Genomic DNA, 13,734 nt, shown 5'->3' with positions numbered 1-13,734 from the left:
AACATGATTCTGGGATGCATTAACAGGTGTGTTGTGAGCAAGACACAAGAAGTCATTCTTCCGCTCTACTCTGCGCTCGATAGGCCTCAGTTGGCATATTGTGTCCAGTTCTGGGAACCGCATTTTAAGAAAGATGTGGAGAAATTGAAGAGGGTCCAGAGAAGAACAACGAGAATGATTAAAGGACTAGAGAACATGACCTATGAGGGAAGACTGAAGGAATTGGGTTTGTTTAGTTTAGAAAAGAGAAGATTGAGGGGGGACATGATAGCAGCTTTCAGATATCTAAAAGGGTGTCATAAGGAGGAGGGAGAAAACTTGTTCATCTTGGCCTCTGAGGATAGAACAAGAAGCAATGGGATTAAACTGCAGCAAGGGAGGTTTAGGTTTGACATTAGGAAAAATTTCCTAACTATCAGGGTAGTCAGACACTGGAATAAATTGCCCAGGGAGGTGGTGGAATCTCTATCTCTGGAGATATTTAAGAGTAGGTTAGATAAATGTCTATCAGGGATGGTCTAGACAGTACTTGGTCCTGCCATGAGGGCAGGGGACTGGACTCGATGACCTCTTGAGGTCTCTTCCAGTCCTAGTATTCTATGATTTCTATGATAAGTAAAGGCCACTGAGCTAAATTTAGAGGTGACATAATTGTGGTTTAGATTACATGTTTGCAAATGGAAGAGTGGTCTTAGAGCCAGAAAAACAACCCACAGGAGGGAGATAAGGATGAACAAGGTCAAGTGGGGTAGAGCCTTCAATATAGGGCAGGAGACTGGACTCGATGACCTCTCGATGTCCCTTCCAGTCCTAGTATTCTATGATTCTATGCTATATAGTATTTTGAGCTTCATCAGATGAGCTGGAGTGGCTTATATGAAGAGTTGATAAATAATAATAAATGAGAACTTGATATTATAAGCATATTATGGATGTGATACTGATAGTGTAAGCACATCAGGAGGTGTTATAGATGGTTATAAGATGTTAACAAGCAACCTCTTGGGCACTATAACACTTGTTTGTTTAAAAGAAGAAACCTATGCTTTATTTACTAACCCTTTATAAGCAATTTATAATTGGACCTTAATATAAAGTGTGGCGATTTGAGCAGCAGTGTTGAGATCACTCTGGGTCTGAGTCTTGGTGACATTAATGTGAATCAGGAGGAACCCTGCTGAACTCCCTGGGGTGATACAGATGTCAAAACAGGTGCCAGTGAGATCTGATTCAATGCTCTGTTTTGGTTGAAATGTAATCACAGTGCAAGTAAATTGCTTCCGCTCCACCAATGTCTATGTAGCTACATCAAAGAGAAATCAAAGTTAAATTAACTCGTTGAGTCCTGCTGGATACTTCATGAGGTCAGGTGACAAGAGGAGCTCATGAGTCCCAAATATCATGTGTCTTGTTGAATTATCAAAAACCTTTCTTGTAAGGCTTTGCCAAGACAATTAATGGGCACCTGAAATGGAGGAATGGGGATTAATAGAAAGTGCAGCTTTCATATTATCTCCTTGCATAAATGTCCTCTTTTCCACACTTACATCATCTATTGATAGTTTTTCTACCGCCATCTAGTGCTACTAAAGGGGTTTTACATAACTTTCTAGGAAACGTCAACATTTCATAGGTCTAATCAGAAACCTTTTCATTTCCAGATTCACTTCATGAGGTGCCGTTTATCACTGGGTTGTGGGGTGGATAGGCTAGTGAGGAAGGTAGTTTCAGTACGCACAATATGCATTCTTACATTTGTTTCTGACCCACGTGAAATCAAGGCTTAGGAAAGTGCGAGAGCTGAGAACACTTTTGTCAAGGCATGTTATTAATGAGCTGTCTCTGTGCTACTGAGCTATCTCTAATCTGCACCTTGTTTTGGAAGATTACATTCTGCAAGAACAGAACAGGTGTTTATTTTATTTAAGACACTGTTTTTTCTCACATTTAAGCATATCTGCTGCTATTTCCATGATTTCAGCTGCTGCAAGTGTTATTTTCTCTAAAGTGGCATTTATATGTTAAGTACTGTGCCAAACACATGCTGGGTATTCTTCAGAGTCCCTCCCTGCCCATGCATAAACCATATCTAACTGTCAAAATGAAGCTCATCTCTTTTCCCTAAGTTCACCTTTTCTGTAAGTTTCCCAGTAACTAATATATTTAAACCTCTTAGAATTATAGGGCTGGAATAGACCTCAGAAGATCATTGAGTCCAAACCCCTGCTAAAAGCAGGACCTATCTCAACTAAATCATCCCAGCCAAGAATAGTGATAGAAATGTAGCCGTGTTAGTCTGGTGTAGCTGAAACAAAATACAGAACTATGTAGCACTTAAAAGACTAACAAGATGGTTTATTAGGTGATGAGCTTTCGTGGGCCAGACAGACTTCCTCAGATCAATATGTGGAAGAAAATCGGCACAACCATATATACCAAAGTGATACAATAAAAAAAAGTGAACGCATGTTCCTGGACACCACAGTACAAATCACCAATGGCAAATTAGACACCACTCTCTACAGAAAACCCACTGACTCCTACAGTTACCTATATGCCTCCAGCTCCCATCCAGAACACACCATACGATCTATCGTCTATAGCCAAGCCCTTAGATACAATCGCATCTGCTCTAATCCCACTGACAGAGACCAGAAACTTCAGGATCTCTACCAAATATTTATAAACCTCAATTACCCACCTGCCTAGAAAGGCTGTGGAGAAGCAGCCAATCAGAGCCCAGCAGGCACCGTTAAAAGGAGTTGCAGGGCCTGAGCAGATCATTTGTTGACTGGGCCCAATCTGAGTATCTTTGCACAGCCTGTGCCCCTTGGGGGAAGGGGAGGTCTCCGTGCCCTGTCCCCGCCTCCAGCATCACCCTCACAGCCTCCCATAGGCTGGAAACTGCAAGGGCAGTGCTTGCGGGCATGTGCAGCACAAGGAGACCCATGGCTCCCTCATCCCTAAGGGGTACACGGTGCAGAGACACACACGCCGGCCCCTGCAGGCGGTCGCTTTGAGCAGCGTCTGCAGCTGTAGCAGCCAGGAAGCCTGCCTGAGGGTCCCACTGGGCTGCAGCAGGCCAGATCCAAATGTCTGGTGACACGTACAGTACCCATTCGTGCTCTAAATAGATTGAATTCAAGTCGATCACTTGAACTGCAAGACAGATTGGCTTTACAAGCTTAGACCCTTATCCCACAAACCCTTTTTGCGCCTGCTTCACTGCAGTCAACCACTTGAATGCTTAACGTTAAGCACACATGTAACTGTGCTTACGAGGCCTGACTTTCTGTAGCTCTTTGCCACCAGTGTGCAGGGCTGTCTAGGACCATGCCCGATTGCCAATATTTGTAGACATATGGAAAAGGTATTTTTTTAGTACTGATAATCCTTTCTGGTAACCATGTTGCAATAGTGGGGTTACTACTACAAGATGTAAGAACTCTGGCCCTCAACCAGCCAAGCACTTAAGCACCTACCTATTTGTAAGCACATGAGCAGGCCCATGAAGTCACATGCTTCAAGGGGAGCTCAAGCACGTGCCAGTTCCAGCCTCTGATTCTGAGGCTAGTTGCACCCTCTAGCTCCAGTTGCTCAGCACCTCTCAGGATTTGATCTGTTGCTGCCCCGTGACTAAACAGTCAAAATTAAGTGAGTGCTAACAGCTTCCACACTCTTCCTAAGCGTTATGAATAATGAAATGAGACTGCGGCAACGACAGCCCATTACTGAAGGGCTGTTAAGTGCTGCATTATGATTTTATATTGATGGTGCTTCCGGCTGAAAGCACAGGGAGAGGAACTGGTTTAACCTTTCCTCTCATTGTCCGGTATTGTGTGTTTGCTGCTTGTTTCGTGGGGACGTCATTTCAGGGAGGCCTGGCTGTTCTGGGGACGTGTCTGCTCCACTTACTCGTGCAAGACAATGCTTTGTTCCGCCAGGAGTCTCACTGGGCTCGATTGTGCCATCCTCACAGGGGAATAAGAGCTTCCCTTACACCTAGACTACCCAGTCCTTGAGAGTCAACTCTCAAGAGAAAGCCGAGCTTTATCCCTGCTTCCTACCTTGCAGAGGCATATACAGGGGCGGCCCTAGACGAGCTGCCAGCACCTGGCACCCTAGGCGAAACGCGCAATCAGTGTGCGATCGGCGCCCCCGCCTCCAAAGCCCTCAATGGCCGATTATCTTGGCACCCTAGGCGACCATTTAGTTCGCCTGTATGGACAGGCCACCACTGGGCATACGGGTGAGAAGTGGGGAAACAGCAATGGGTGCAGCTTTTGCGCCAACCCCCCGCACAGCCAATTAATGTGCAGCTGGTATAACTCATCAGTAATACCCTCCCCCTTCCTGGAACAAGAGGAAGCGGGTACCTGTGTCATGGGACTGCTCTTGGGCAGGTGCAGTGTATGCACCATTTCTTTACTCAGTGCTTTGCCTCGTGTCACTGCCTGCTGAAGTGAAAACAATGGGAGGAGCTAGATAGATCAGCGTGTTTTAAAGTGCCCCTCCCTGGTAATGCCACTCCACAGCCACAAAGCCTTAGCTCCTGGAGCTCCCGCTGCCATCTGCTATGTCAGCCCAGAAGCAGCTGTCACATAAGGGGAGCGGAATTTGGCTGTGCATTCTTTTAAACGACACAGTCCATTTCTTTGGGATGTCTTGGGGTGAGTAGATTTTAACCTGGAGGGAGAAATTACATCTGTAACTAAAGGGCTTGGCTTATGTAAATAAGAGTTTGCCAGAATTAAAGCTATTAACCAACCATAATGTGAGACAGGGGAGGGCAGATAAAGGGAGATTTATCCCAGCAAGAGCAGTGAGACCACTTTCATCACCAGACACACTAGCAAAGGAATCTTTTATTGCCCATCAGCAGTAAATACACTTTCACTTCCTGCCAATGATGCTGTTCACCTTTTGTGCTACCGCACGATAGGTACAATAAATCACATGGTAATTGCCACTTCCTTTTACATTTTTAATAATTTTTCATTCCCTTTGTGAACTGCAGCTTGTGGAAAAAGCCAAAACCCTCCAGAGCTTTAACAGTCTGAAGTGCTACAATATTGATTCCCCACAGAAGGTCACAGTTCCAGTTCATGTGTTTTTATCCATTCCCCAAGCGAGTTGGAGGGCCGCAGCAGCACATGCCGGACAGCTTAACAAAGAAGAGCTGTAACAAAAATCAATGTGGTCAAGCAAAGTATGATGGATTCCTAATTTTTTTAGGATGCAATAAAAAGATACAGCGGCATGGCCGGAAATTCTGGAATGTCTCCTCACTTCTATAGCACCCTGTCAAGGCTGATTCCCCACTCTGGCACAAAGAATATAGAAGTAGGGGCCCGCAAAAGCAACCCAAAACCTGATCTCTACAGGCTTTGGTACAAAAACTCCCCCCAAAATCCTAATATCTGGATTTTGGGAAATCCGCTGCCACCATCAAGTGCTTTTGAACCCACAAACAGGGGTGGACACTTGAAACCAACGCCAGGGCACCCCCACGCTCTTTTCACCAAAGAGCTTGAAAAAGAGAAGAGAAAATACAAATTGCAGTCTGTGATTGCTGTCCCCTCGTTAGAGGCATGTAGATCGCACAGACTGATTTTCCAGGACACAGAAATAAACCAATACCAGGGTAATTAAAAAAAAGAAAGAATTTTTATAATTAAAACAATACTACCATTGCAAGCATAATGACTAGATGGAAAAAGTCACCAAATGTCACCATGGGCTCAGGACTTAGTTACAAAAGAGAGGGAAACCCATTTCTAACAACACAGACATCAGATCCAAATTCCCAAAACAAAACAATAAAACCTGATGGATATATCTAGACTTTACCCTACTTACATATTATGAAGAGTCTTTTTCTTGGAGAGAGACATGTATCTCTACCTGCATTTCTATTGGCTGACTGCTACCTGACTAGATACAGTTAGCCCATTAGTCCCCAGGCTGCTGGCCATCCCTCATGACACACCCTCTCAATCAAATCTTTCCAAAGAAATCCTCTCTTTGGCTTAATTTTATACTGCCAAGATCCAAACTACTGCTTGCAGAGAGAACCCTTTAAAATGTCCTGCAGGGTTGAATAACACTAAGCTCCTGCCAAAAATGATCCCCTTTCCTAAACCACAAGAGACTACGGGAAGGCTGCGTCTACACTGGCATTATTTTGCGCAAATACTTTTAATGGAAGAGTTTTTCCGTTAAAAGTTTGCACAAGAGAGCGTCTATACTGGCATGTGCCTTTGCGCAAAAGATTTGCTTTTGCGCAAAAGCATCCGTGCCAGTATAGACGCTGTCTTGTGCAAGAAAGCTCTGATGGCCATTTTAGCCATCGGGCTTTCTTGCGCAAGAAATTGATGTTACCTGTCTACACTGGCCTCTTGCGCAAGAACACTTGCGCAAGAGGACTTATCCCTGAGCGGGAGCGTCAGAGTATTTGCACAAGAAGCACTGATTTTGTATATTACAACGTAAGTGTTCTTGCGCAAATACTCGCGGCCAGTGTAGACAGGTGGCAAGATTTTGCACAAAAGCTGCCACTTTTGAGCAAAACCTTGCCAATGTAGACACAGCCAAAGGGTTAGGATTATGCATTCAATGGAGATATCAGAGGGTTTTGCATGGTTTGGTTAAAGTTCTCTTCCCCTTCTCTCCTGACATTACAACCTTTCCAGGCATTTGCAGGGTTTAAAATTATGTGCATTTGTCTAGCAACTTCCTTTTCAGGTGCAGCAGAACTGCTAAATTTCTCATGCTAGGTGGTTGTTTTCTTACAGTCACAGGCTACAAGAGAGCTCTCCTCTTCCATCTTCCTCCAGCATGTGTGGGATAATGCCTTGGGTGGACGGGAAAGGATTGGCCTGCAACTGAATAGGGAAAAAGGTGGCGGCTATTATCCTAAATCTCTAAGGTCGCTAGAAAGCCATCTATGAGCATGACCTACCTCTGTGATCGTTGCACCAGGAACAAGGGTAGTTGAAGAACGTGTGATGTCCAAGCAGTTGCTGTCCATGTTCAATTCATTTTTAATTCAACTAGGTCCAAGATGAAAAATTCAGAAACTATGTAGATCAATGAAATGCGTATTTTAAAACAGGAAAGTAGCAATATACAATCTCAGACATGTACTGTAAATCGTTAGTTCATCCATGGAATAGCACATTCAGTATAAATAAGTTAAATATGAGCTTTGTCATAGAATCATAGAATCATAGGACTGGAAGGGACCTCGAGAGGTCAAGTCCAGCCCCCCGCCCTCAAGGCAGGACCAAGCTCTGTCTAGACCATCCCTGACATGTCTATCTAACCTGTTCTTAAATATCTCCAGAGAGGGAGATTCCACCACCTCCCTTGGCAATTATTCCAATATTTGACCACCCTGACAGTTAGGAATTTTTTCCTAATGTCCAATCTAAACCACCCCTGCTGCACTTTAAGCATTACTCCTTGTCCTGTCCTCAGAGACCAAGAGGAACAAATTTTCTCCTTCCTCCTGTGACACCCTTTTAGATATTTGAAAACCGCTATCATGTCAATTGTGTTTATTCTTGTAAGTTAATATGAGCATAGCAAACTTCAAAAAAATACAGGTGAGAGCTCCCTGGTCCAGCACCCTGGGGATGGGAGCAGTCCCGAACCAGGAGTTTGCCAGACCAGTGGAGGTCAAGGCTCCCCTCCTGGCTGTTAGCCCTGCTCCTGGGTGCCAGTTCCTGGCCCTGACCAGTGCTGCTCTCCTCCACCACCAGCCCCGCCCCTGAACCTGTCTAGTCAGCGCTCTGTAGTCCAGCAATTTCTCTGGTCCGGCCTGGCCACAGCTGTTGCCAGACCAGAGAGTCCCAGACTTTAGAGATTCAATCTGTATTGAACCAGATGTAAACCAGAGCCAGTGTAAACTGTCATAGCTCCACTGGCTTCAATAGAGCTTTGTCCATTTTACACGAGCTGAGGATTTGAGCCATTACACATTTGGATATAACTTTTATCGAGCTCATTAGTATCTTGCTCTTAGGTCAAATATGAGATGCCTTTGTAAGTCTGGGGGAAGGGCCTTTCAAATGATAAATGCTACATTGTTCAGTCCTTACCAGCATAGGGAGTGTTCAAGTCTGACTCTGTGGATATTTAGAACGTGCGTTTGAAAGAATTGTTAGATGTGAACTGCTTCTCGTCCTCTGATTCTTGGTCCACGAGCTGCCAACGATCTACAGAGAAATTCTCAACAATCAGTAGAATGAAACATTCTGAAACCAAAACAGTGGGAAATTGAGATGTTAGAAAAGGAAGAGATCCTGGAAAGGATTTTTTTCATATGAAGTGTTCTGCCATGCATTTCATATACTTCCAGATGTGTCTAATTTTGAAATGTAGCCCATGTGCATAGCATTAGCTTGGAAAGACAGTTTTCATAGGTGACTGCCACAACAAGACATAATTTAAGAAATAATATTTAGGTCATTTAGATTTATAGTGTGTGTTCTTTGTTATTGGAAAGCTTACTTCCCTTAGAGTTGCAGTAACATCTCAGAGCTAACTTTGTTCATTTGGGCATTCATAATATAGCTGTTCCTTGAACAGGTGCTTCTACCAATATGAACATTTTGTAATTGATTTATGGGATCAAAATACTTCACTCACTTGAGAGGGTCTAAAAGACTGACAGTGTCTTCCTAGATGGATATGCGTTCCAAAAGAAAGAAAAATGCTTAGAGTTATAATGTTCATTTCTTCTCCTTCTGTTTTGACAGCTCCATTTAATCCTTCCAATGCTGCGGACAGCGTGGTCAAATTTGACACCTATGGAGATGGGATAGGCCGATACAACGTGTTCAATTTCCAGTACATTGGAGATAAATACTCCTATCTGAAGGTTGGTCACTGGGCAGAAACCTTGTCCCTGGATGTAGATTCAATTCATTGGTCCAGAAACTCCATCCCCACTTCCCAGTGTAGTGACCCCTGCGCTCCTAATGAAATGAAGAGTATGCAGCCAGGAGATGTCTGCTGTTGGATCTGCATTGCCTGTGAGCCCTTTGAATACCTGGCTGATGAATTTACTTGTGCAGACTGTGGGCCTGGGCAGTGGCCCTCTGCTGACCTGACTGGCTGTTATGACCTACCAGAAGACTACGTCAAGTGGGAAGATGCCTGGGCAATAGGCCCCGTTACTATTGCATGTCTGGGTTTTATTTGTACCTTCATGGTCGCGGCAGTCTTTATCAAGCACAACAACACTCCCTTGGTCAAAGCTTCCGGCCGTGAACTGTGTTACATATTACTCTTTGGGGTCTTCCTATCATACAGCATGACATTCTTCTTCATAGCCAAGCCTTCTCCAGCCATCTGCACCTTACGCCGCTTGGGGCTGGGCAGTTCCTTTTCAGTTTGCTACGCCGCCCTGCTGACAAAGACCAACTGCATAGCCAGAATATTTAACGGTGTGAAGAATGGGGCTCAACGGCCTAAATTCATCAGTCCCAGTTCTCAGGTCGTCATCTGCCTGAGCCTCATCTTGGTACAGATTGTGGTGGTGTCTGTGTGGCTTATACTGGAGTCCCCAGGCACCAGACGATATACTCTTCCTGAGAAAAGGGAGACTGTCATATTGAAATGCAATGTCAAGGATTCCAGTATGTTAATCTCCTTAACGTACGATGTAATCCTTGTAGTCTTATGCACTGTATATGCCTTCAAAACAAGGAAGTGCCCAGAGAACTTCAACGAAGCCAAGTTTATCGGCTTCACAATGTACACAACATGCATCATTTGGCTGGCCTTCCTCCCCATATTTTATGTGACATCTAGTGACTACAGAGTAAGTCTTTTGGACGTTTGTTTCTATAAATTGTGTGCATCACCTTAGCAGGAACCTCGCATTTGTTAAAAGCCTCTTTCACTGTTGTGCTCGCCAGTGCCCCTTGCAAACATTCCCTTTTCTTTGGTAATCCCTTGCTAAGCACTGAGACACATCAGATATTGCCTTATATGAAAATATTACTTTATTTCTAATCATATGACGGATTTGTTTTGAACTATGGTTGTTCAGAGAATGTCTTTATGCTAAGCAGTAGGTCTGGCTGATGGAGGCAGAAGCACATGGATAAACTATTCATGCACTGGTACAGTAACTGGAGAATCACAGTTACAATAGCTGAAGCCGGTTCAGAAAACAGTTACAGGCAGTCCCCGGGTTACCTGGATCCGACTTACATCGGATCCCTACTTACAAATGGGGTGAGGCAACCCCACACTAGCTGCTTCCCCCCAGCAGACCAGGGAGACGCGAAGCTAGCACCCCCCTCCGCCCCCCAGCAGACCAGGGAGACGCGGAGTGGCTTTTCTCAGCAGACACCTCAGCTTGAGAATAAAGGACTGAGGGAAGTGAGGTGTGGGAGAATAAAACTGAGCTCTGGAGAAATGTTTGGCTAGAGTTTCCCCTACAATATGTACCAGTTCCGACTTACATACAAATTCAACTTAAGAACAAACCTACAGTCCCTATCTTGTATGTAACCCGGGGACTGCCTGTATCTAGTAGAAGTGCAGTTTGATTAAAAGCTGAGACAAATTTTACAGGAAGCCTCAGGATTACTAAAATGAGGGTGGCCACTATGGTAAATGGTCCTTAAATCATGTTTCAATGTATTCATGTGCCTTTCTATTTTATAAGTATAATTTTACCAGATGATGTTATGAAGGCCAAGACAATAACAGGTTCAAAAAAGAACTAGAGAAGTTCATGGAAGATAGGTCCCTAAAAGGCTATTGGCCAGGGATGGATCACTTGTTGGTTACCAGTTCTGTTCATTCCCTCTGAAGCTCCTGGTATTGACCATTGTCAAAAGACAGGATACTGGGCTAGATTAACCTTATGTGTGTCCTACTATGGCCATTCTTATGTTTTAATTAAAAGACAATACTGTTATTCACAGTACAATGGAGCAAATGTTCTTTTTTTTTATTCACAAAATGAAAATTCAGGTTAAACAAAATATTTTATTTACAATTTTTATCTACATTTTTTTAAAGTTTTGTTACATTTTCAGATATTGGTTACCTTTTAAGTTTTTTTTTTAATGGATGTCATTACCTGGGTGTCATGTAAAATTTCTAAACAAAATGTCACTAGAAATGAAATGCTGAAACGTTGTTTCAGAAATAGTTACAAGGGTTAATTTGAATTTTTTAATTTTTATTCAGCCAAAGCTATTTGACAGATTCCATGCACATCCACTTATAGTTTTGGTCTCCCTGAAACTGCATTTTTTGGGCAAACAAGCTATTTGACCAAAAACTTTAGTCTAGATCTAACTGGCCATGTGGCAGAGAGATAACATTGCAAATGGGGGAGTTAATACCATCATCCTATATTAGGACTGGACAAGAAACAATTGTTTTGTTTCAAAATTTGGTTTCATTCCAACACGGAATGAAATGAAACTTTTTGACATTTTTCACATGAGAGAGACAGAAATTAAGACCACCCCCAAAAGAGCCAATAGCTTGGTGGCTAGACCATTCATCAGGAATGTTCAAGTCCTTACTTGAGGTGAGCAGACAGCCATGGTGGGACTCTGGGCAAATTGGGGAAGGGCCACTCTGTGCTCCTAGAAGGAACAGGGCCTTGAGCAAAAGGAGAAGGACCAGGAAAGCCAGCCCGCAGCACCACTCAGAGTGCGCCATGTGGTGCTCAAGTGGCAATTTAAAGGGCCCAGGGCACTCGGTGTTGCCCCAGTAGTGGCTGGGGAACTCTATACCCTTTAGAATTGCTGGGCCTCAGGGCAGTTGCCTCTTTTGCTCCCCGCCGCCATTGGCGGGCCTGCTCTTTTCCAAATCAGAGGCTGAAATCTACGTTTAACTAATAGCTTGGTACTTCAGGTACTTGTCTGGCATTATGGAAGTTTGGGGTTGGATATTTGAATCCTTCTCTGTGGACATTCCATCCTGGACCTGTATAACCTACCCATCAAAATCAACATGGGTCCGCAAAACATTTTGTTTTTGATAAAATAGCATTTTTCAACAGGAAATGTAGTAAAAAAAATTCAACTCTATTCAACCTTGGTGGGCCCAGACCTAGACCATTATGTTTAGTTCCAGCCTCCTTCACCTAGGAGCAATATGAGAATACTAGAGACAACACAAAGATGGATAACAAAAGTGGCATGGTAAGTCCCAGAGAGTGAAACTTACGAGAGCTTAATGTGTCTAGTCTAGACAAGAGAAGACTCACGTGACATGATTACAGTCTATAAACAACTTCAGGGAAACAAGAAAGGGATTGTTTAGTCTCAGATGAAGTTAGGACAAGGAGAAGTGGCATGCAGGGAATGAAGGGCATGCATTGGGGGGAAGTTCTTAACACTAAAAACAATTGGGTATTGAGCTGGACACAAAGGCTGTGTCTACACTGCAAGAGTTCTTGTGCAAAAGGACTTCCACAAGAGCACGTCCACACTGCCATGTGCTTTTGCGCAAGAGATGTACTTTTGTGCAAGAGCGTCCACGGCAGTGTGGACGCTCTCTTGCGTAAGAAAGCTCTGATGGCCATTTTAGCCATAGTGGTTTCTTGAGCAAGAAATTCATGTTGCCTGTCTACATTGCCTTCTTGTGGAAGAGCTCTTGCACAAGAGGGCTTTTTCCTTGTGGGGAGAGGAATAACTCTTCCGGAAGAAGCCCTGTTTTACAATGCTGTACTGTAAATTTACTTGCGCAAGAACGTGCATGCAGTGTAGACACCCAGCAAGTTTTTGTGCAAGAACAACTGTTCTTGCTCAAAAAGCCTGCAGTGTAGACGTAGCCACAGTGTTCAATGAGCCATCAGTGCAAGTGATTGGGGACAGATAAAATAAGACTTGAACGAATATACTAGTACAAGTGATCCTACAACGTGCTTGGGATAAAACTGGTTGACTCAAATGCTATTTTCCAACTCTGTTAATTATTGTTGGGATTTGAAAAGAATCTAGAGGACTTGGGGGTACAGAACTGCCATTGCATTTAACTAGGTTTTGGCAGTGAGATTTCCAAAGGCACTTAAGTTAGTTAGGAGCACAGGTCTCATTGACTTAAGTTCAGGAAGGGACTTAAAAGAATGGAACACATATAGGTGTTTTGGCAACACTCTGGGATCTTAACACTGCTAATCTCAATTAAATTCCAGTCTCTGATCCTTCTAAATGGCTGAATTATAATGCATAATAAGAGACTCTTTTGTTATCTATAATCAAATGGCAATCTACTCATTCCACTCTTGTGTACAATAATGCTGGTGGGGGTCTGCTATCGTCAGGCACTGTTATTTAGGAGATTGGTACAAAAAAAAAAAAAAAAAAACAGGAGCCATAACAGTGAATAAGTGAATTGTGACTGGACTGATCCATTAATATTATATTTGAAATAGTTTTAGGCTGTATTAATAAGGATGAAAAAATGGGAAGCTACTAGGAAACATAGGAAGAATTCTGGGCACATTTAAAAATCTGGAAAAGAAATAAAATAAAATGTAGCATTCACCTAATTCATTCATACAGATATCATGGGAAGGAACAAATTGTCCTTTCCTATATTAGAGGGAAATAGGCTATTTCACACCATTGATTATTCTTACAGACTTCCACTTTGATTTCAGGGTGTAGGCCCAGTTTGGAATCAATAACACAGAAGGACCTGACGTTATTAAATAATCACTCACAAATTTGCACCACTTAGAGCAGTTAA

General features: G+C 43.3%; 1 protein-coding gene across 4 annotated transcripts in view; it reads left to right on the top strand.

Annotated features, from left to right (window-relative positions):
• GRM3 (glutamate metabotropic receptor 3) overlaps positions 1 to 13,734 on the top strand; it is a 166,562-nt gene that overhangs the window by 136,052 nt on the left and 16,776 nt on the right. For all 4 annotated transcript variants that reach the window (XM_075926200.2, XM_025181676.3, XM_075926193.2 and 1 more), the window contains one exon: positions 8,763 to 9,829. In XM_075926200.2, coding sequence (XP_075782315.2) covers positions 8,763 to 9,829 — 1,067 coding nt within the window. The remainder of the gene's footprint in view (positions 1 to 8,762; positions 9,830 to 13,734) is intronic.

This window comes from Pelodiscus sinensis, chromosome 1 (assembly GCF_052426305.1).
Source record: "Pelodiscus sinensis isolate ZL-2025 chromosome 1, ASM5242630v1, whole genome shotgun sequence".
Taxonomy (NCBI): Eukaryota; Metazoa; Chordata; order Testudines; family Trionychidae; genus Pelodiscus; species Pelodiscus sinensis.
This window is presented reverse-complemented; position numbering and strand designations above follow the sequence as displayed.